The following is a 25111-nucleotide window of genomic DNA, read 5'->3' on the forward strand; positions in this document are numbered from 1 at the left end:
AAATGTTTAAATAATCAATCAAGTTATCTAAAATTTTATATCAAACCTTTGGTAAAGCATGTTATGTTATTATTAAGTGATAGAAATCATTTAATATATATATATATATATATATCAATTTTTTTTTAAAAAAGAAAGAAATACATGCAAGTAGATCCTAAAAATCTGACTGCCTAATTGCAGCAGTCTTTGGAAGTGGGATATTTCTTTTTATTTTCTCTTTTTAGTAGCCATAGCATCAAGAAGGAAAGTCTGAACCAAGTCCCTAGGAGGGTGATCATATATGAACCCTACATCCAAGCAAGAAAAACAAGTGAATTTCTCTTATTTTCTGGTCAGCATTGGGGTTGATAATTGATAAAGGAATCTTTGGCCCATAATTTTCGGCCCAGATCTTAGTCCTAGTAGGTTTAGGACAAAGGTTTGTACACTTTTAGGGATTCTAGGGACGACATCTAAAGGTTGATTGGGAGTGGCCAATGATTATTTGGTTTCTTTAGCATAATTTGAATCACTTGGTGCACAATAAATCAGTGATCACGGAACATGATGAAAAATACAATTCCAAGAATGCTAATTAATGCTTGTTCTTCACCTTCCAACTTGCAAGACTAGAGGTTCAATAGGTAGCTATAAGAAAACTAAATGTAGATGCTATTGCAAATACAAAAGTCTGGTTGATGTTAAGTTGCTTTTCCATCATAACAACAAAATTCAAATTCAAGATTGTTGAATAGCCACTACCAATTTGTGAGTTGATAAGAAATTAAGAACTGCATTTAGTATATACAAGAAAATACTGGTAACATGATGAAAAATACAATTCCATACTAGGAAGCAAAACTGAGAAAAATTGATGTATTACAACCTGTTGTGATATCTTATCACTCCAAAGAATGCCAAAATCTCTAAACTGGTAGGGTACATATATTTTTTCACAGAATATAAGTGATGTTAAATGCAGGAGAGCATTTTATCTTGAAATTTGGTTTACTCAGAAAGTTGGAAAGAACTTTAACACCACAATTCCAACAGGGAACATAAACACGTGTCTCAAAAAGATGAGATGGCGCAGGCCAACTGGCATGTTGCTGGAAGATTATTTTGTGCCCTCTGGTCTTTGCTCTTTACAGATCATTGCTTCAATATACATATAATGCAGGGAAGAAGGCTTCAGTGAACAATTAACTAAGACTTGTAATCATTATCAAATTATGGAAAAAAAAATGCTACATCTGGAAAATACTCAGAATTTACATATATTAACATTTCAGCCACAAAATAGAATTTGTTTCATAAGTAAATGCATTACAAATTTCCTTGCAAATGAAAAACTAGGAACTTTGTTATAAATGAAACTTCCACTTGCATGAATCCAGTCTTCATTTTTATCTATGATAACATGTAAAATCTGCTGCTTTTGGAAAAATACCAGAGTAGGAAGTAACAATATATGAATGAATGTATCAAATATTATGCTATGATTTGTTCATTAAACTGGCATCTGAGAAGAGGCTTACTTTGGCTTTGAATGATTTGGTCCTTAATGGTATCAGATGCCATCTTCTTGTTCATCCATCTCCTCAAGAATAACATATTTGGCTCCAGAATCTCTTGAAAGCTCTGCCACTTCACTGCCACCTCCATGGCCCTTCTGAAGCTTAAGGTATCTGAATTATTTTCCAAAAAAGAACACACTTTTAATGATTAGCATTAAATTGAAAGGAAGTATTACTATGTCTGAGAAACACCTGTTTGGCTTTGGTAAAAATGAAAAAGGAAAATGCTAGCTTGTGTTCTTACTTCTTAGGACACTAGTTAAGGAGTCAAAAAAAAGTTTTTTTATTGGGAAGTGTAACTGCAAATTCTGTGAATTCTCATGCAACTTCTCAATAAAAATTTCCTACTTCTGATTCCTTAATCGATGCCCTAAGGTAAATGGTTGCAAGACCCAAAAAACTTGCATGCAGACAAGATTTAAGTAGTAACGTGTTGTAATTTGATCTTAGGCGTTGTATTATTCAGATAAAAAAAGTTGCAGTTCCAATGTTTTACATACTATAAGCTAAGGTGTAAAAAAGTGGTTTCATTATTTTTTCAAGATTCTCTTATAAAGAAATATATAGAGTATGAAGAAGTTTGGCACAACTTTCCTGAACTAATGAAGAAACAAAAAGAATATATATTATTTTATTTGAGTTGAAATACTAAATATAATAACTAACAAATGTAATAAAAAGAAAATGCAAAGATTCCTTAAAAGCCATTGGCATGGAAACGATGCCAAGATATAAATCACAACTCTAGCCCTCAACATAAGATGTGGAGTTGAATGTCAAGGTTGAGAATCATAATGTAATAATTAGTAGTTATTATATCAAGTTTATAGGCACATAATATCGTACTTAGGGGAAACAAAATATCCCCTATTCATGTTTATTAAATGAAACAAGTCTATATAAACATATCTCCATGGTGTCGTTTATAAACACCGTTTCAGCATCTTGTATGTCTCTGTTTTCTCTCTTTTAACAGTCCTAAAAGTGCAACCTATTTAAGTTCAGGCAAATCAACTACAAATATCATGCAATAAATTTTTCCTTTCTTTATGCCCTAAGCATCAATATCTAAACTGCAGAAGATAGCATCCCAAGGGGTTCTGGAAGTGGGAATATAAATTATAATGATTATTCAATTATCCCCCAGTGTGGCCGAAAGTTTAAAAGCCAGAAAATTTGTGAACAGATTTAAAAATAACACAAATTTTTGCTATCAGAGAATAAGTTAAAATTTGAGAAAACAATGGTCATAAATTAGATATTGTTGCTTGAAATATATGTCCAGTGATGACTTACTTGTACCAATTAAACAAACTGACACCAACCATAATAGTTAATAGACCAAATCCTTTTAACCAAGTGAATTGATCATGAAAGTACAATACTGCAACCTACACACAAACATAAAACCAGAATATTAAGTTCAAGTAGATGTACAGAACCAGATGTGAGAAAATTAAAAAAACTAAAAACAAAAATCCAATCATTTATCCATTCAATACAAAGCATTATCTGAATATAATAATACATATCTGTGGTTGCATTGCATTATATGAATAATATATATCTGTTGCATTATATGAATAATGCATATCTATAAGAGATGATGTTGAAACTCAAGAATCGGTTAGTGCTCAAGTTAAAATAACATGTCAAACTCTACTACAATACAGAATTGGAAAATTACCTAAATTAAATACTAAAGAAAGCTAAATACAACAACTACCTAAAGAATAAACAAAAATGACAGTTCTAATTAATTATTTGAAATATTCCAGCTGGACCCTAACATCAGGATCAAACCAAAATATGAAATTTCTTTCTTTTAAGGTTTCTGGGTCTATTTTATACTTGACTAATTTCTGTCTTATATGCACATCACATGTAGCAAGTATGTGAATAAAAGAGAGACAATTTTGGGCAACTGATTTTGCAAAAACTAACAGTTCTACAAATGCTAATACCTTTTTTTCATCTAATGAGTGTTAATGTTTTGCTTAGCAAGGATCCTAGTAAATAAAATATCATTGCTAAATGAAAGCAAATGCTGCAGAAATGTAATCAAGAGTTACAGCACAGAAGTGGAACTAGGTAGTCTAGAAATATTTGATTGAATAATAAAAGGGGCAGTCACTGGTTAACCATATCAACAAATGGAAATCATCCCAAAACATAATCGATACCAATATGGTGACGGCCTCCTTAACAACCCCAGCTATTGTGACTGTGACAGCACTAGTTACTGAGACCAGAACATATTCTGTTAGCACCTGCAAGAAGTTAAAGATCCAAATGTTGGCATGGAGAAAGACTAAAGTTAACTAATATCTGTAAACAAAAGCCTGTTCAAGACAAGTCAAAAGAATAACTAACAAGTATAAAAATGTTAAAAATCCTTGAATTATCATGCACCTTGAAGCATGGAAAGAGAGATAAAAGAATATACATGCACCTTGAAGCATGGAAAGAGAGATAATAGAATATACATGCACCTTAAAGGGAATATACAATCTTACCATAAAAAAGGCAAGTGTGCCACCAAAAAGCATCAAAAAGCAACTTCGAGTAATATGCATTGGATTATCAAAGTACTTGTTTTCTCGGAATTCATCCCATGGATCTAATGCTAGAGAAAGAAGGGCAGTTGCTGCTGCCATTACTGGAGTTACATAGCTCATCAGCACAAGTGGATTTTTCAGACCTGAAATCATTTGAAAAGGTCAAAAGGCATATAATATTTTTGCTAAAATATAACAGCACTTTGAAAATTCTAACTGGGAAAAAACAACTCAATGCTAGATGGAGTGAGAATTTAGAAAGAGAGAAACACTGTAATATGTCATTTTAAAAGGTTAGCCTCATTAAATCTTGAAATAAATAATCACGCTCTATAATTTTAGAACTATAAGACCCACATCAAGTGCTTGGTGCTCTGCTCTTTTGAGCTGATTGGTCTTTACCTTTTATCCTTGATTTTGATGTTCTAAGGAGGATTCCTGATCCTCTTCTTCAGTATTTGTCTTCCTTTTTATTAAATTCTTTTATCAAAGGAAAAAGATCAATTTCTTGAAGAGTATTTAAATCAACATTTCCATACATATTTTCAACTAACCACATGTATTAATTTCTTCTGGAGCTTAAAAATCAATAACCCTGTGCTTTAAATGTAAGATTCCACGATTGAAAAATATCTTGATTGCAATGTAATTCAGCTTTCAAGTTTATTAAGATAAGTCAATCTATATGGCCTAAAGGGTAGTTAGTTGCTTTAAAACATATTTCCAAGACACAAGTGAGGCTCAAGGGCAAAGTAAAAACAAGATCCTAATACTTTTTCAGCAAGAAGCAAACTGCTTTATTAATGTAATTTGGGATTACAAAAATCTACTGTGAAGCATCGGGAGTATTTAGTTTATGAGATGAAGGAATAACTAATAGAAAAGGCAGCAAGTTCTATACAAAAGAAGCTATTGTCCCTCTCTGACAGTTGAAGTCACCATTGTTGATCCATCAGTTTTACAGCAAGGAGAATCGAACTAAAAGGTGAAAAATTAACATCTAAGAGCTGCCTCATTAATCTTCTCTTTCTCAAATTTTTTCCCTTTTGTTTAGGAAGATTCTTTGTCCTCCTTCCTCTTTGAAATTCTTTCTCTAATCTCAATAAACTTTTTTTACCAATATAAAAAGCTCTTAAAATATATGGTAATAAGTTTCCTTAAAGCTTCAATAGCTCAATTACTTGGGCATAATGCACCATTTTCTAAAGCTGCAATATCACACTATTTTGTCATAGACATGAATGACTGTCCAGAAAGAATACATAGTCAAAAAAAAAAACATGAATAAACTGGAAGAAGTTAATTTCAGATTTATGAATTATTGGAACAAAACCAACAATAAATAAATAAATTTAGAAACATTAATGATTTTGATTAAGTGAAACAGTTCACTCAATATATCATATAAGATTAATATTTTCAACAAATTATTTACATGAAGTTATGCAAGGCACATACCGTAGGCTTCTTTCTTTCAATTTGGTTCAGTTCAGCACAAATGGCAAGAATGAAAATCAGGTTCAAACCCAACAAAATGAAGCAATGTATCAGGTTAACAAAAGAAGAAAAAATAAGAGCATGAATGTGTGTCTGTGTCTTGTGTACATAATAGACATGTAGATATCAAATATACAGAGAAATGAAAAGGTAAATAAAATACCTGCAAAAGGATCTGAGTCATACACCAGCGAAACCCAGACATAACAGCAGCAAGCATAACAAGTATGAATCCCCAAAAGTCAAACTCGGTCTCTTTTGCAACTGCAGTACACCAAAATAAAATTAAACAGATGGTATAAATTCCTAAATCTTGCAGAATGTAATTTGATAAATTTTTGTTGAATATTAAAGATCGAGATTCATGGGGAAAAAATAAACTCAACCAACATAAGTAGAGAATCTTTCAACACAAACATTAATGGGAAAAACCAATACTTTTAATTGATAGAGAATTCCAACAAAAATATGAAGAACCTATTGGCTGTTTTAAATTCTGAAACTGTTTAGTTAATTAACCTTCAAACTTACTTATTAGAATAAAATGTCCTTCCTAACTTGTGTGTGGATGCTATTTCATTTTGAACTTGAAGTAATATCTTTCCCCAGTCTATTTTGGCTCTCTATTGCATTTAACCCAGTAGTCTTCCCTTAATCTCTTTTAATTTAAACTTTAGTAATTGGGGAATATTAATCACATTACTATTGCAAAAGTGAAGGAAGATATCATACCTGTTAGTAATATGCCAACAGAGATAATTAAGATGATGCCTGATAGTTTAACACTAGGTGCCTCCAACCTTTCAATCAAAATTCAAAAGTAAATGTCAGAAAACAGGTAAAAATAATTATATGAACACAATTTATCTTTATCTACAGGATGCATAACCAAACATGTAATTGCTTGAGAACTAATTAAAAAAAATTAGCAGAACAAAAAATACAACAGATTAGAAAATACAGAAATGTTAATTGAAATAATTGTTAGCATGACAATTTAAAAGAATTCTACCTGATTACAGAATAAATAACTATTTCTGTACATAATGATTATACACACCTAATGCCTTCTGGGTTATGCAACACTTCATAATAAAAAAAATATTTTCATTAACGCAATACACCTATGAATTATCTTATTGAAGCAACTGCTTAAATTTTAGAATGTTAACATTTATCTGAAGTAATTAAAAGAATCACATAATCATAGTGGTTACAAAGACAAATGACAGGGAACTCACCTGAAAGCAAAAGCAAACAGAAGGAGAAAAATTGGAGCAGCAGATTTACACTGTAAGAGAAAAGGAAAGGTATATAAGAATAGGAATAGTTAATTCCACTAAAATGGGAAAAAAAAAAGTAGAATCTGATAGAATTAAGATTTCACGTGTTCTACATGAAAAGAAGAGAAACGGAACAAACCATTGTAGCAAATGTGACAGAGATGAAAACTAGAGATGCATTGCTCAAGTTAACATCCATTGCAGTTCCAAAAGCAGTTGGTACAACTGTTAAAGGCAAAGTCCATCTGTGGCATTAGTTGATATAAAAGTTAATGTAATAAGTGGTGAGAAATCTACACAAAAAAAAAAAGGTGTGCTTCAAGGTAGAAGATTAGCATAAGCGGGGAAAAAAAAGAATAGCATAAAAATTGGCACATTCAATTATCCTAGGAGTTGTTAGACCATTTCATATTGCTAGCAAATTTGTGCATTTCAATGGAAAAATAGATACTCGAGTCAGCAAATAACCAGAATTGATGATTTAGGCCAATTATTCAAAATTGGAACATAGGTGAGCTTCCACTATTAAATTATTAGAAGGGGGTGTTTATAACTTCTTGGAAGTAAGGAACAAATGACTTTGGAGAGTTTATAACTTCTTTCCTTTTCAATAAAATCTTCATTTAAAAAAAATGACATGGTTAGAGGTGATAGAGCCTTCATACTACACAACAAAGACAAAAATTGAAATTGTTCCAATAGTTAAAACTGAAAAATAGCTCAACTAGCTCTCCTACTTAGTTCTAGTTGGACTTGCCAACTCACTAAAACCAAAAGAAATTAAGAAGAAATAAAAAAAGATGAAATTGAATATCATTCTAGAATAAACTTAATGATTAAAAAAGGATTTGGGTGCCATATTCCAATAGTTGTATGCTTTCATATAGTTGACCAAGTCAAAATAATGGCATGTTTAGAAGCGAAAAAACTGGAAGTGCATTGCATAGAGACTAACATTGAACATGTTTCAGTCTTCTAGATGACAACTAACAAAATGAAAGGACTGTTTAGCCAAATTTTGATATTTTTTTACATTCATCACGTAATTGACCAGGCAATAGGAGATAAGTTGGGCTAATTTGTCACACCATACAAACAGTCACTTGACAAACAAACATGAGCGTGAAGTATGTTTGACTTAGTCTTTATTCCAAGCCACAAAAAGTTTACATGTTTTGACCACAATAGTACAATACTGCTAGAATTTTGATATTTGAGTAGAAAAATGCAAGAAAATTAATTCCTATTTTCAGAAGATATAACATCACCACAGAGAAATACAAATTACTTTAAATCAAAACTAGAAGTGAAAATATAACTGATGCCATTCCGCATTCATAACATTCATTAAGTTATAAGAAAAATTACTACCCAAAATGTGTTAAGAAGTTACACCATTGTATATCTAATCAACATAACAAAGTGGTGGGCTGTATTAAAACCAATGATAGCAAGAATGAGGTAGAGGAATTGAAAATTTACCTCTCAAAAAGTAATCCCTCCAAGAAAAACAAACATTAGTCTCAAATCTATGAGACCAAAACCAGGTGATAAATTTTGATAAAACAGCTTGCATTGTAAAGTGGATGGTATTCATCAAAAAAGGAGCTGGGAACTTTCCCATATGATCTCCTAATAGACTTTTATTATACCTGTTCAAAAAAGTTCAGAATAAGAAAAAAAGAAAAAAGTATTTGCATCACAAACACTAAACTGGGTAAACTAGGAACTTACAGGGTCAAAAATAGGCTGAACGTGTACCACATAAGTATCAAAAACAATGTCTTCAAGATATTTGCTACATGAATAGGATTCTGGGAGTCTTTTACCAATGACTCATCACCACCCACAGAAATGTAGGAATCAACACCATTTGTTACTCTTTCAGACTTGTCCTCAATGTCAAAAGAGACATACTTCTCAGATACATTAACTCTCCTATGAACAGAATCATCATCCATGCTACCGGCACTGTTCATCAGCATACTCCTCTGCTGAAACTTTTGGTGAAAGAATCTCTCTCTATCTAAAGCTCTGCCCTGCAGCTCATTCTTTTGTGGAAATGGTAACTCAAAATCGGAGTCTTCTTCTACACTAACATCTCCATTACCTAATTGTTGATCCAAATGGATCCCTCCATCATCATCACACCAACGTGAAAATGAAAGTTCTCTACGAATGCCACGACCTAGGCTTTCACTGCCAATATCATCAATCCTTGTGAGATCGCCATTCTCTGAATCTAATTCACTCTGTACCATCTCCTATTGCATACCGAGTTATATCCATGAATGTTACTCTTCCATACAACTTATGTTTAATATCATCACTTGCCACCAAATCCAACAACATAAGTACACTTTGGCGCATAACACAGCTAGTGCATGGCCGCTGTTCAGGCACAAAACTCACCTCTTTATTTCAGTTGTCCAAAAGAAGAACCAGCTCCAAAGCACTTCGATAGCCACTCTATAATTAATTAGGCTTGGATTAAACTGAAGACTAGAACTTTACCTGTAAAAGTACAAGTCAAAATTTTCATAGTAGATGGCTAAATCTACCCATAATTAAATTCAAACAAAACCATATTACAAAACCAATTGCTGAGAAAACATAGAGTAAAAATAACAATTCTTCAAAATTTAGATTGAATTTGAAATTGAAATTGATTCAAACAGCAACAAACCCCTGAACTATCTACACTAAAGGTAAGCCCCCAAAAATACCATAATGGTTAAAAATAATAATCGAATTTAATAAACCATGCCCTTTCAACACCAAAAAAAAAAAAGTTAAAAACAAATTCCGGGATGTTATGCACTGCCATTTTTCAACCGACCCAAAATCAGCTCATAGTCACCAAACGTGAAGCTAAATAAAAAGACCATTTCTCTGGTAAAAGGTGAGAGCTATAAACACCCATTTGAGCTAAATTTACCTCGTACAAATCAAACACGTAGAAACTCAATAAAAATGCAACCTTTAAGATCAAAGATGGGTTTTTGTCCATACCCACCATGAAAAATTGATTGCACCATTTAATTTTAATTTCCAGAAAGCATGGAACTAACCTGTGGATGGTTGATTGAGAGAAAGAGAAGGTTGCAGATCTGAATTTGAAGGCGTTGGATCTGAAGCTTGGTTTGGATGAAAGGTGCGTTAGGCTTTTGAAGAATTGGTTTGAAGGTTATTGTCTTGCGCCACAACAGAGTCACCAACCTCTTGTTAATGTTGTTGATTATCGATTTATTGCCAACTAATTAAATATTAATCTTCTTTTCCTTTTATTTGAAGTAAAAACTTTGCTTCCAATTTGGAAAAATGGATTGGAGATTGGACAACGCAGTCGGTGGCAGGGACAAAATTATCTGACACGATTTTCAGGTGTGTTTCGGGGATAAATAATGGAATTAAACAGAAAATTATAAACTGACTATTTTGCACATTTAATTTAGTTGACTAAGGTTACTTATTCATTAAGCGTTTAATCATAAACTTCCTATTTCTTAAATTTTAAAATAAATCACATTTAAGATTAAAAACTATGGAGTAATTAATATTTTTTTATAAGACACAAATTAAGAATATTATTTTGTTTATTAACCAATACAAAATTGTTTTAACTTAAATAATAAGGAATATTGGAGCAATAAATGCTTCAATGGTAAATATATATTAAGAGAGAAATAGAGAGAGTTTCGAGCTTTATTAAGTGTAATGAGAATATTCACTCTTTGTTTTATTTATCTATTGAAAGAATGAATGTATTTATTTTTTATCTAAGAGTTCATCCTTAAACACATAAAAGTGAATCATTTTTTCTTAGTGGAAATCTCTCTTAGAGTGAGAAAGTGAGAAAGAGAAGGAAAGTTATAATTTGTGCAAATAATCACATATATACAACATTGATTGATTGTTGTATCATCTTAACTAGGAGTGAGTAAAATAAATTGAATTGAACTTTAACTTAATTATACTATAAAATTATTTTAACTTGTTGGTTGATTAAGATAGCCTAACTAACCTCATTTTATTTTATTTTTAAATTTTACAAAGGAAAATGTATATATAAAAATATTAGGCCCAATAGATCAATGGATTTCAAGCATGAAAATTAGTAACCCATCCTAGTCCAATTAGCCTATTAAGCCTAACCAAATTGCCCCAACTTTTTTCTTAAGACATTTCATGTCGAGTCCATCCATCAAATCGAGTCATTTTTACACCTTTAAATTTTACCCTTTATGAAAATAATTTAGTTCAATTCAATTTTTATTATTCAACTCAGTTTTTAAAGAATTCAACTCAAATCAAATTTTTATATATAAAAAAGAATAGTCCAATTCAATTTTTAAGGAGAATAGTTCGATTTTTATTGTTTAATTTATTTATTTTCATTGTCCAACCCTAATCCTAACCCATGTTAGAAAAATATTAGTAGAAAAAGAATAAAAGAGAATAATGTGTTGTGATAAGAATCATTGTCCTAAAAACAAATTTTTGATGGACTTTTGATGCGACCCAATAACCAATTTTTTTCCCCAAGTATTACACGACGATGTGTTCAAACACATACATTCAAGGTCAAACACGTTGGAATGTCACAAACAATGCTCCGAACAACCAAGAGTATGAAGAAATTTATAAAAATAGATAATATTCTCTATATTAAGACTCACTATATTACCTCTTTATATAATGTAAAGGAAATTAATCCATTGACAAATATTTAAGAAATACTTTAATATCAATGGTAACAAAACAATTAATATGTCAATGATAACATTGAAATAATTAGCACTTATATGTCATTATTTTCATATCCCCACTAATGGCAAATAAGTGAAAGAGAGAAAACAAATTTTGGCCAAGGAAAGGTTCTTATGCTTAAGTGTTAATGTCTATAAGATTGAATTAACACATAATGTAGTAAGTAACACCTTATGTCTAAAAAGTGAATTATTCTTGAACTTAATGGATTTAAGATGAGACCCCCACAACACACATTTACCTTTAAAAATGTGATAACTTTTGCAATTAAAAATTTACTACATATTTTAGGCATTTATATGTATATTCACCTTGGGTTACTTATGAGTTCTCTAGAAAGATAATCAAAGTCTTTCATGGAAGGTAGTCTATGCCTTCCCACTCACGTAGATAGATACTTCAAGTGCATCTCTATAATGTCACCCATATCAAAGATTATGTATCTATTAAGAGCTCATGACTCAACTTCACATCAAGCACTACCAAATGCCATAAGGATGAGAAATGTAGTGTATATGAGTATTCATATGGTTTTATTTGACCATTAATTGGGTGTCCACCATATTTTCTTCTACCCATGGTTTAAAGTTCACCCCCCTCGATATATCTTGGACAATTTTCCAAGGTAATCCTTTTTTTGTGAAAGGATCTGCAAAATTTTTCTCACTTTTTATATACTCATGTGAGATATTACAATTTTTAATTAAACTTCTTACAACACTATGTCTCATACATATTTATCTTCTCTTACCATTATAAGCACTATTAGCCATAACAATTGCAGCTTATTAAACACAATGAAGGGATACAAGAGATGTAGGTTTCCCCTACAATAGTATATTAGTCATTAGGCCTCTTTAGCTATTAGCTATTATGCTTATTTACTTGCACGTTCAAGCATTAGGAATGTCAATTCCATTGTAAACTATGTCATACATGTTTATTTTATTGATTTCTATGAAATAATATCGCCTCTTAAAGTGAATATATATTTGTTTACTTCATCATTGTGTGTACTCCAATTTACATCACAAAACTTTTTTGAGACAATTGAAAAGTTAATAATTTGTAAACCCCAACCATAGTACCTTTAAATAATTTAAAAAAAGGTGTAAAAGCAATTTTCAGTAATCATCATTTAGATTATGAGTGCAATTACTTAATCTAGTTAAAAATATGCAATATCAATTATAGTGTAATTTATGAGATAGATAACACTACCAATTTTTTTTTGCATATTTAGATAAGAAACATTGGTTCCATTTCCAATGACATTCCATCATTTTTATTTATTTTTTATAAGATGAATGTTAGGATTATATGATGCTATATCACATACAACATTAAAACTTTTGAATTTTCTTTAATAAATTTTCAAATATGATAACCTTAATTTTGAGAGAAACCATTTTTAGTTTTTTATATTTTAATACCTAAAATCACACAAGTTTCTCCCAATTCTTTCATCTCAAACTTAGGACTTAAAAACTCTTTAATTTTGATCACCATTTTTAATCAGACGTCAAATAACAACATATCATCATATGACATCACAATTATAATAGATCATTTTTACAAACACACAAGAACAAAGAGTGTTTATTGAACTTCTCATACCATTACTTATGTGTTTGTTTTAAACCATCAAATCTAAGCTTGTAGACCTTGTGTTATTGTCCTAATATAATATAACCTTTTGATTCCTTTTTTTTTTATTGATCCATCATGCTTGTAATTTATTTTAACAAATCATTTCATTTTATACATTTTTATTCTATTTTATACTAATAATAAAACAACATCTAAAGTAGCAACAATTTTACACTTTCACTATATATATTATTTATACACATTAGTTGCCTATGTTTAAGCATTTAACAATGCATATATTTTCAACATTTTTATTAAGATTAAATCTACAATTTTTTCCCATCAAATTAAAAATAATAATTGATTTTCCGTTGAATCATGCACAAAATTTGATTACATAACAAATGCCAAGTAAATTTGATCAAATATTGTATAAGAAACAATCATTAAAACAAGATTGTTAACATATGCAACTAATTAAAATTACAACTTGACAAAATAACAAATCAATATTATTTTTTTTAAATAGCTTTTTAATTTCATATTAAATATTTTTTTATCACATCTTTTTCCTCATTTTTTGTCCATAAACACCTTGTAAATTGTTTGATACATAGATCAAATAACAAATTTGATATGCACTTAAAAGAGAATATGATAATAGATCAAATAACAAATTTGATATACACTTAAAAGAGAATATGACATACCTGTACTTTTAGTGATTTTCAATTAATTTGATTCTAGTTTCCACTACCTCGTTGTTTTCTCTGATGAATTGTTTATCCATATTTAAAATATTGTCAACCTCAAGTTGCTCGAAGAATATAAGAAATCCTTGTGTTTGTATATGTCATTGGTTTCTTCAAGGAGTTTGAGTTTTGATACATTAACCAAATCAATTTCATAAGCAAAGAACGAAAGAGAATATTATGTCGTGGCAAGAACCACTTCCTAAAAGCAAATTTCTAGTGGACCTCTGGTTTACACATTGATGTGTTCAAACTCGTGCAATTGAGGTCCAACACATTGGAGTCTCACGAACAGTGTCCAAAATAACAAAGAGCATGAAATAAAATTTATAAAAATAGATAATGTTATGTATTAAGACTCACTGTGTTACCTATTTATATAGTGTAAAAGGAATTCGTCTGTTGGAAAATATTTAAGAAATGTTTTAATACAAATAATAACAAAATAATTAATATGTCAATGATAACATTAAAATAATTAGCACTTATATATCATTATTTTCATAACCTAATCCTCAAAGGTATTATGGTTGGGGAGATATTGAGTGAATGCAGTGTGATTTTGTAGAATCTATAAGAGTTGTGAGCTCTGTGTTGATAAACAACCATGAGCGGTTGTTATGTTGATGTTTTGGTTATTGTGAAAATCTCACAATTAAAGTGAGGATTAAACATAGTCTTGTGTTAAGGTGAATTAATATAAAACTGTTATGTTCTTTCATTTTATCTTTCCAATAAATTGTTCTTGATTTGAAAGTAAAATAATATGTACCAAAAAAGATTTAAATATTTACAAACGTTATTTTGATGGGAAGAGAATTTTCTATGAAGCACAATGAATATTCAAAGAGGTTACATGTTTCGTAATTGAATTAATGTATTCTAGAGAAGTTGTTGAATATCCATTATGAGTTCATGACTATTATTCATTATGAGTTCAATATGCTATCTATTTTGAGCTCGTAACTAATATTTTTCTAAGCAACAAATTTCTTACATGAAACTAAAATATTTTTCAAACAGAATTTAATTATCTTTCTTGTATTATTTTATACTTTAGAATTAACTTGATATATACGACAAATCAAACTAATCCAATTAAATTAGTTAGGCTATTTTGAGTGATGAAATCCAACTTAAACCAACTTAATAAAATTCAATCATGATTGATTTGGGTATTGGATTGACACTTTCAAAATTCAATAGATCCATATCAAACCAACCTCCTTATATTTTATTTTTTTTAATATTTTTATTCCATCACCAATTGAGAATAATTTATACTCATTATATTTTATTTCTTAGTGTAAGTCCCTAAAACCCTAAAACACGTGCTGCCGATTCCCAAATCATTGTCCCCTTTACCCTTATTGATGAAAAGTCACTCCTACATACCAAACCAGTCACGGTGAGTTCCTCATTAGACTTGATCTTCACTTATTGCTCTATTTTTCTAATCTGTCAAATTCTTTTGAATTCATGGAAGTACTATATTATGTTTATGTTATTACTTATTAAGTGTTGTTTGGTGCTTTGATTAATTTATTATTGTTGTTCCATGTCTTGTTTTTAGAAAGAGTTTTATGATAGTATACATGCAAAATTAAGTTCTTAACCAAATGGAAAGTGACATAGCTTCTAATAGACCATTTCCAACACAACCACAAGAGACACAAGGAGTTCAACAAGCCCCCACACAACAACAGGCTCAAAAGAAAATTGATTATACTATGTAGAAAAAAACCTACGATATCAATTAAATGAATGGAAAGTACATTTATCACTTTCATGGAAATTGTGTTTAAAAAATAATGAAATTGAGGTGAAGATAAGGATTAGTAGTTTGGGTTTAAAAAGTAATGAATATGGGTTGAAAAGATAGAAATTAAATAATAACAAACATGAAAGTTTGTATCAAATAAAGTGCAAAAATAAGATTATGATTACTGAAAATTACTTTTCAAAAAACATACTAATTCTGAAAAGTATTTTTTTAAAAATATAATATTCCAAAAAGTTGTTATCTATTATTTTAAAAAGTAATTTTTAAATTAAATTTTAACAAAATACACGTAATTCTATAAGTTACTTTATGAAATTGGTACATGTTATATAAAAAAGTAAAAGATACTTTTTAAAAAAAAATTACAACTTTATTTTTTTTCTTCATATTTTTATTTTTATTTATATGTGATATAGAATAACATGTTAGTATGACGTATGAAATGATGAATATAATATATTTTTTTAAAAAAATGAATGAATATATACATGCACACAAAGAGATTTACCATTTTTTAACATGTTATTGATTTTCTACTTTGTAAGTTATAAGAATACTATTTCTAGTATACTACTTTTATTCATTAAAAATAGAAAATGGATCACTAGAATAAAGTTGTTTAAAGAAATAGAAGAGAGAAATTATTTGAATAAAAGGGTAAAATAAGATGGGTATTTTAAGAAATCTATTAAAAAATAACAAGTTATGAGTTCATGTTTACTAGACTCGATTCCTTCAAGTAAAATTTTAGGTTTAAATTTTGTGTGTGAAAAAAATATAATTAAAAGAGAAGATCCCGATAAAAATAATCAGTTAAATTTTTTGATGAAAATTATATAATTATTGATGAAGTTGATGAATAGTATAATTAAAAAACTTATTAAAAAGGAGGGAAAAAAGGAGAAAGATTTATTTAATAAAATAATAAATAGGATTTAGTGTAAATAACAAAATTCTAAAACGATATCTAAACCTGTATGACAAGTCTATTATTTTAGTCCCCACCATAGTCCTTGTAGTTCACATATTAAGATTTGGTGACATGAAACATTACTGATAATTAAGACCCATATGTGACTAATAGGTGGAGCCGAATTTAAGAAAATGTTTTTACATGTGCTTTTAGTTTTAATTATAAACATATAAAATTTTAAAAAATAATTTAAAATGATATAGAAAATAGTAAGAGAGAAAAACAAACATTTTTTTATACTGTATTTTAAGAAAAAAATAAAATAACACATAAAATGAAAATATTATTTTCACTGCTGTCAAAAAAATCCTTACTTATAACTTTCTCTCGCGACCACTTTCCCCCTTGAAAGAATTTAGGGTGTGATTAGTAGAGGACTAGAGGCAAAATAAATACGAGAAATAGAATAGAAAAAAATATAGAAAGAAATATATATATTTTTTTATTTTCTTCTTTTATTCAAATAAAGATTTAGAGTTTTAAATATCAATAAAAAGTTATCACAAAATATTTTGACATCTTTACACTATTTTCACATATCTTAGTGTGAAAATAAAAAATGTTTGTCAACACTTTTTATTTTGAGGTGACACTTTCCCACTCAACTAAACTATTTTTCACCCATTTTACACCCTTTTACTCTATTTCTATGCTATGTCTCACGTACCAAACAAGGGTCCATGTTCTCAATTTTCTTCTTCTTTCTCCATTTACAGTTCAAACCAAACTATCATCAAGACACCTTTTTGTTTTAGCATCTAACTTTTCTTGTCTATTAAGCGGAGCGTTGATCTTCTCAATTGACATATCTTAGTAGTGAAATCCCAACCTTTAATTAAAAAATAGAAAAAAATAAATTATAAAAAAATATAAAATTTACTGGTAGAAATTTTTACACAAAATAATTGAAGTGAAAATTTCATATTAGAAGGTCCATTCCCAAAAGAAAGTGTTTGACTTCTCATGGAAGTCATTATCGTTTCCCCAGAAGTCTAGCACACTGTCATTTTTTTTTACACATAATATTAATATATTCTATATTATTTATTTTTAAATTCTAAAAAACAACTATTTTAGATATCAATTTAAGTTTTTAAAATAGTATTTTATTATTTATAAGAAATTATAGTTATAGGTTATTTAATTAACATTCATTTTCTTAAAAAAAAGTATTTTATTTCCTTAGTTTTTTAGAATAGCACTATATTTGTTATTTATTATAAAAATATATATTTAATATTTTTTCCTTCTAAAATCTAAGGTTTAGTTACTCTAAATATAAATATATTTCGTAAAAAATATGTGGCAATTAATAAATTAATAAAGTTATTTACTTAATAATAAATATATTTAAGTAAAGATTGAACCCAAAAGGTCCAAAACCAAGTTTTCCTCCTGTTAAGTGGCAGTTCATTTTAAAAGGTACTCCCTCGGAACATATAAGAAAAAAAAATAACTTCACATTAAAGAAGATAGTTGTATGCATTTAATTTTCATAATTTCATATAAAATATACATTATGCTAAAATATTCTCAATCACATTTATCGTAGACAATGTTCTTATTTATTACCTTTAAGAGTATTTTTTTTTATAAAGAGCATATGAATTGTTTAAAATGTATTTATATTTGAAACAAAAATTTAAGCATTTTGCTCATATATAAGTCCAGGAAGAGTACAAGTCAACATCATGCATGTTTAAATATAATTCATACTTATGGACCCAAACACATTCAAGAGTTTTCTATAAATACTTGCTGAAAAATCCAAGAGACCAGCTAAGAAATCAAAACAATAAAAATACCTAGTCATGTTCGAAATTTTCCTTTGCATTTACATCAGGAAATAAACTAACAACTAGCAAGTGTTTGGACATTTGTATTTACAATCGAAATTCCCCATGTCATCCTTTGTATGGTCACTTCAATTTCCCACGAAGTTGAATGTCTTAACATTAATTAGTACCGTGTGTTTGGAGACACGTTCGTGACTAAAGTTTTGGCAAAATTTTCATGTCAACTATCAACAAATATGTAGAAGCTATAAATTATTGCTTCAGCCCAGACATGGATCAAGTGTTGTTGTTTACTTGCAACCAAACAGACACTAAGATTTGTGTCGTGTTAATGCAAGATTTTTGATCGAGACAAATGCCACCTTCTTCGAACAAGAATGAAGTTTGTCATTGGTTGAAGACTTTGATGATGCATGCAAACCAACATCTGGTGAAGATTCGTTGATGGAGGCTTTTGTGGTACCTTGATTTTTTCCTTCCTCATTATGTATAGTCTCCTTATTTTCAATTTGTGATGAGCCAGTCAACAACTCAGTATTCGTATCATCGATATGAGAGGGATTTTCTTGGGCAACACCGTCAGCTTCTACTCTCTCTGGAACAAGCTGATCATCTACACAAGACAATTTAAAGAGCCTTGGTTAAAACTAATAGCACCAACAAATTATAATTTAACTTTGCATATAAAATCGTGATGTCACTGATAAAGGTGAGAGAAAAGTAATTCTTTTATTTTTTACAAAGCAACAAGGCCAAAGCCCGAAAAGAATTTATTGACGTGGTTTGCATTCAATTTCATGCAAAAACTGCAACTGTTGAGAAATCAATTTTTAACCTAATCAAAAGAACTCTACAAACCAAAGTATAACAAAAGTCTGTTTGGATACAAACTATAAGTGTTTTTGAGAGCTTTTCTACTAGAAAAAGCTCTTTATTTTAAATAGAAAAGTTCTCAAAATCAATTTTATGCTTGTATCCACAAGCTACAAAGCAAGTATGACAAGATCAATTCAACAACAAGAGTCTTATCCCACCAGGTGAGGTCGGTGACATGGATCAAGTAATGTCATTGGGTTTGGTTAAAAACTAAATTATCAAGAATACTATTCGCCATAAGATCCTTTATAATTTCTGCCAATGTTCTTTTGGGATGACAAGATTAATTCAATCAAACTAATTAGTTTTCTGTTTCATTTAATAGCATTTACATGTTTGAGATTCAATGGTCATAGTAATAACAAATAGAACAGAATATCGACTCCCAATTGTACTTAACAGAACAAGAGAAGTTATTGAATACAAATCATATTAACATGTGATCAAGTTCAGTACTTGCTAATATAAAATTGTTGAGTCCACAATATAGCAATATGAAAAAGACAATTGTTTCAAGCACCAGAAGTCGAAGGATATTTGTTATAAAGCAGTAAAGTTGCCATAAGTTGAACTACCCAACACAATAAAATAGTAAAATAAAGACGACTTGGAGAATATGGAACAGTAGAAACAAACAAACCATGGTTCTTAACCCCAAGCAAAGATTCAATACTAGTATAATTAACATCGGATGTTTGGATAGTGACATTTCCACCAGAGTCCTCAACTTGACTTTCATTCTTCTTTTTATGCTTCGTCTCAAGTAATATAAACTTGTCTGATTTCCAAACACACTCTAATGTAACAAAATCATCACTGACAGGGTAGAAATCTCTAAAAACCTGCTTCAATAGTATATAAATATCAAAAAGGAAGAGAGAATATATTAGTGAGTAGAATATCATTTTAGATTCATATCCATGTGTCCATGCATAAATATATAAATACAGAAAATTTGGTGGTACAAACTAACCTCAATTCCATTATGATTTATTTTTATTGATTGCTTTGTTATAGAGAGGGGAGAAACCATGTTGAACAATGAAACAACATCAAGTAATATCTGCACAAGGAGGAAAAGAAGTTTGAAATTTGAATTAACTAAATCAATAGAGCTATAAGATCAATTCATGATCACAGAGAGGAATAATCTACATTTTTTACAGTATCTAATGCTAATCTAATAATATCACTTTTTAGATTTTAGTTTCCATCTAATTTAAAAATAACCTCTGCAATAGTGTTCCACATTATATAAATACCAACTTAAAAACGATACAATCAAGATTAAATAAGATACATGAATTTGGGATTTGGGATTTGGGAAACTTACTTGTTGAACCAAAACTCGAAGACGTGCAAGCAGAGCCATTATTGTCAGAGAAAATCCCATAAAAAAAGATTGAGCAAATAATACAGATATCTCACTGTTAAATAGTCAAGGAAAGAATTTCTATGTTGCAATTTTAACAGATTATCATAAAATGTTCAAGAAGAATACTAAAGAGTAAAGACCAATGGCACTACTGGCATTAATGATGATAAAAGATTTCAACGTTTTGAGCATTCTGCACCTCCAAAGTAGAAAAAAAAATGATGATTCATGGATAAAATAACAGACCAAAGTATCACATTAGATAACCATAAACAATCATAATCTTAATTCTAAAAACAGCTTTCAGAAATGTAGAACTTCAAAATCAACATAATCTAGAATTGAATGAAGGGAAGGGGAGAAGATGACATCAACATTGGCAAGTATGAACTAAGAAGTCCATGTTTCAATTAAGATCTATATCAATCAGCAGACATGCAAAGGGAAAAGTATCAACATAAATGAGTAAACAAAAGGATAGAACACAAAAAATAAACTCCAGTATTAAGTTATTATGTACCCATCGTATGAAATAAGAGAAAAAAATTATATGCCTAATGTCATGACCAGAGTATGGCCAATTAAGTAAACTATGAGCATGTTGAATAAATGAGGAAAGCATTAAAATACAAATCAGATGATACTAATATAGCAGAAGGATACGAAGCAGCCTTCAATATTGGTTCAACCATCTGCATAATAAAACAAAACACAAATTGAAATAGGAGAATAGGTTCCATAAAAATAAACAATCCAATGTTAGATCTATTATGATGCATAGGGAAAATGATTTCCATTAGAATCAAGCAATTTGTGTGAAATCGTCATTATAGTAATATTTATACAAGGAAAGAGGACAGCTGAGCTACCAGATATAAACATGCTGATCTTAATGTACAAAGTAAGAAAAACAATTAGAGCAACAATAATATTTATCTGCAATTTCACCTCAGCTAGTAAACGTGCAGCTCCTAACAGGCGCTCCATAAAATTATGCTTTTCACCATCACATTTTCTCCTTTTTAAGCTGTAAAGAAAAGGTAAGTAGAATGCTATCATCATCAATACAGTACTTATAATATTATCATATGCTGAAGGGAAATTTCACTATGAGAATATTTCAAAATCCAAAAATAAACTCAAAAAATGAAGTATGACCATAAGATATTCAGTTAAACAAGAGAGAGTAAGTCATCTCTCACAGGATTGTAATTATTTTTTGCATAATAATGTTGCCACATCCAGATTCCCACATTCTTTAACCATAAGTGCACAACAGTATATCTTAATAATGGTTTCTACCAGTATTACATCTCTTCAAATGAACATTAAAAATTGTCATTTCCCATTTTCATGAAATCTTGTAAAATAGGAATTTCAAAGTTTTCCATTTCCTTTCTCTTTGCCTTGAACATACTACACGCAAGGAAAAGGAAAAGGTAAAGAAAATTCAACATAATGAAAGAAAAAAAAAATCCCCATGTCAGTGCAAAGCACCTGAGGCATACTAGTCCCCCACCTCCCAGAAACCTATCTTTAATGAATACTGGCACTAATCTTGAAACAGTGGTAAAAGAGGAACTACTTGAAATATCAGCACGATAAACACAACAGATTTTAAACATTCATCATATTACTTAGTCAGTTACCATAACTTTATAGTTGAAGTAATTCTTTCATTCTTTGTACATATTGAATAAGATAAGCCTACCTCTCTAAAAGATGAACCTTCTGTTTTGGTCTATCTCCTTTAATGACATGGAAACATGATGTTACAAGCTCCTCCAAGTTTGCCAATTGCAGAAGTCTTAAATCCCTCCTCACCTACAAATTACAATGCAGCACAAATAAAACCCAAAAGGACATAAATACCCATTACATACATGAAATCTCAAATGTAAATACACATGTTCCATTCAACTTTCCATGAAAATGCAATCACTTTAAAATTCTGTACATTTCAGAGAGGAAAAAAAAAAAAAAAGCTTTCATGAAATTGTCAAACAATTTGCAATTTCATATTGAATGCTGACCGGGAAAAACTATAATGTATAACATTTAGTAGTGAACCTTCAAAAGACGCTGGAAATAGGAGCAGCGTCGGTGCTGGTTCTTATTCTTGTATACCATTCTGTATAGGATGCCACCCTCAGATTGAAGCTGGGCAAGCATAGATGTTAATCTTGCCTCAATTGTTTCAAATTCGGTACCCATCAAGTCCCTGCAATTTAATACAAGCAATAAACAAGAATCATCCATTAGTGATCCAAACATCCAAGTTAACTGGAAAAAGAAATTATACATTTTAACTAATACAGAGAGGAAATAGGAAAGAACTTAAAACAGTGTTAATAATTGGTACACAAGGCAACCAAATCGAGCTGGTATGACATGAATTATATCTTAAATTCGTCCTGAAAATATATCAGCTATAATTTCTAAATCAAACTTAACAAAATCAGCATCGAGTTGGGTTGAGTTAGTAGGATGCGACAGGTCGTGCACACTCCTAAGTTTAGATTAGAAGTGAAAAGAAAGAAAGAAAAAATGAATGATAAAAATAGAAGAAATAAAGTAGACATAGACACAATATGTTATTTGGATGGAGAGAAGAAATGAAATAAAAATAAAACTCCATTGGTTTAGTTGGCTGAAAGAGAGAGTAAAATATAAATGAAAACACTAACTAAAATATAAATTTAATCTAAAATAAAAAACTTTTAAGAATTACCCTTTACAACTAGACAGATACTAAGGTTGTTCAAGAAATTCTTAAAAACTACTTTTTTACTTTTATATCAACTGGCTTCATATGAGTTTCTCAATGAAAGGGACACGTTAAGTTCTAACTCAACAAAAATATATTAAATAGGAAGGAAAAGTATTTGTCAACGAAAACTCACAATAGTGCTTCCAATAGACTCTAACATATTATATACTAAAGATAAAAATTTATTAAAAACTACAAAATTAGGAAAGAGATTCATTAAATATATAATCTGACTTACAAAAATTTGTAATTTTCAATAAATTTCAGCCAATAATACAAAATGTGTTAAAAACTATATTGCTGGTATTTCTTTTCTAGTTTATCACTTTCTATTTGTTAGATTAGAATTGGTTACTGATTTTATCTCTATGAAAACATGGGGCCTTTTTTTTTTTAATCACACTTTGCAATTAAATTCAAAATTTAAATCAATATGAATTCTAATCTATAGGAGCTATCATTTAATGAAAAAGTTCTTATTAGAGGCTTTTCTTTACCTTATCTCTTTTAATTTATCTTTTTCACCTTTATTTTTAAATTGAATTTCAAAAAATTTTAAAAATTATTAATAATTAAAAATAACATAAAATCACAATATAAAATATTCATCATAAATTTAAAATATAATTTATATATTAAAAAATATTTAGTTATTATGAATTTTAATTATAATATAATTTATATATTTAAAAATATTTATTTTATTATAACTTTTAGTTATATAAAATGAACATTTATATTGTACATTGCAGAGGATAAAATCAATGTTTTAAACTTTGGACCAAGACACTAATTGAATCGCTCTATTAAAATTTCTGAAAATTCATATCATTCAAAGAATTCAGTTAAGTAATTCTAAATCTATATAGCATTGTGGCAATTCTGAAACGTGAAACTAGAACCATCACGGCACAAGAACAGAGCAAATTATAAATTATCGGAAAATAAATCAACATTTTTTCAAATTCAGATTGTTAATATCAGAAATTAAATCAACATGAACCTACAACTTCACAAATTACAACAACCTACAACTACACATTTATAGTTTACAACAGAAATCACAGAACAATAAACCGAATTAGTGAAAACGTAAAATCAAATCAGTAACCTGTTGTGCTGAGACGCGAACAGAGGCAGAGGGCTGCTAACAGACTGCGGAGCACCTTGCGCGACGGGAGTGCGGAGGTGCTTGCGGTTGTACGACGCCGCAAACGGCGGCGGGCTGTTGGTGCGGAGCGGAGTGCGGCGGAGGCTGTTCGACAGATGTGGACGCGAGATTCACTTCATTGCCACGTTCATTTTTTAAAAACAAAATTCTTAAATCAAAGTGACGTCGTTTTGGACCTTTTTTTTTCAAATAAGGAAAATATGTAACCTGGTCTGACTAATATTTTAACATTAATCAAAATAATTATTATATAATTATTTTTATCAATAGTAATCAAATAAAATCAAACAATATTTTTTATTGAAATTTTTTGGGTACAATATTGAAATTGATTTTACTACGATGCATGTTACTAGCA

General features: G+C 29.5%; 2 protein-coding genes across 3 annotated transcripts; both read right to left on the reverse strand.

Annotated features, from left to right (window-relative positions):
- Positions 1–755: 755 nt before the first annotated feature.
- Positions 756–10246, reverse strand: LOC109804847 (Nucleotide/sugar transporter family protein). The gene is made up of 13 exons (XM_020366728.3): positions 9969–10246; positions 8632–9411; positions 8380–8549; positions 7037–7122; positions 6856–6905; positions 6347–6414; positions 5778–5878; positions 5576–5588; positions 4076–4260; positions 3743–3829; positions 2856–2950; positions 1521–1670; positions 756–1140 (listed from the first exon to the last, which is right to left on the reverse strand). The coding sequence occupies exons 2-12, from the start codon at positions 9156–9158 to the stop codon at positions 1553–1555; spliced, it is 1500 nt and encodes a 499-aa protein (XP_020222317.2). The 5' UTR covers positions 9159–9411; positions 9969–10246; the 3' UTR covers positions 756–1140; positions 1521–1552.
- An 8196-nt stretch (positions 10247–18442) lies between these two features.
- On the reverse strand, positions 18443–24889 carry LOC109805059 (uncharacterized). 2 transcript variants are annotated; one of them, XM_029272640.2, is made up of 9 exons: positions 24694–24889; positions 22883–23033; positions 22524–22636; positions 21761–21839; positions 21476–21504; positions 20771–20864; positions 20411–20500; positions 20078–20282; positions 18443–19174 (listed from the first exon to the last, which is right to left on the reverse strand). In XM_029272640.2, the coding sequence occupies exons 2-9, from the start codon at positions 23024–23026 to the stop codon at positions 18873–18875; spliced, it is 1056 nt and encodes a 351-aa protein (XP_029128473.1). In that variant the 5' UTR covers positions 23027–23033; positions 24694–24889; the 3' UTR covers positions 18443–18872. The 2 variants fall into 2 exon arrangements, with proteins under 2 accessions (XP_029128473.1, XP_020222598.1); XM_020367009.3 differs by having other exon boundaries at positions 20078–20279; positions 24694–24886.
- Positions 24890–25111: the final 222 nt, after the last annotated feature.

This window comes from Cajanus cajan, chromosome 2 (genome assembly GCF_000230855.2).
Source record: "Cajanus cajan strain Asha chromosome 2, NIPB_CcT2T_4, whole genome shotgun sequence".
In the NCBI taxonomy this organism is placed as follows: Eukaryota; Viridiplantae; Streptophyta; class Magnoliopsida; order Fabales; family Fabaceae; genus Cajanus; species Cajanus cajan.

Excerpts from the sequence above, each read along its gene's own strand:
- LOC109804847 (XM_020366728.3), bottom strand. The coding sequence starts at position 9,158 with ATGGTACAGAGTGAATTAGATTCAGAGAATGGCGATCTCACAAGGATT. Across the intron at positions 8,550-8,631 it reads TTCAGCCTATTTTTGACCCT|GTATAATAAAAGTCTATTAG; the intron begins GTAAGTTCCTAG and ends TTTTTTGAACAG. Across the intron at positions 3,830-4,075 it reads GCACACTTGCCTTTTTTATG|GTGCTAACAGAATATGTTCT; the intron begins GTAAGATTGTAT and ends AACTTCTTGCAG.
- LOC109805059 (XM_029272640.2), bottom strand. The coding sequence starts at position 23,026 with ATGGGTACCGAATTTGAAACAATTGAGGCAAGATTAACATCTATGCTT. Across the intron at positions 21,840-22,523 it reads AAGGTTCATCTTTTAGAGAG|CTTAAAAAGGAGAAAATGTG; the intron begins GTAGGCTTATCT and ends TTTTCTTTACAG. Across the intron at positions 20,283-20,410 it reads TAAATCATAATGGAATTGAG|CAGGTTTTTAGAGATTTCTA; the intron begins GTTAGTTTGTAC and ends ATACTATTGAAG.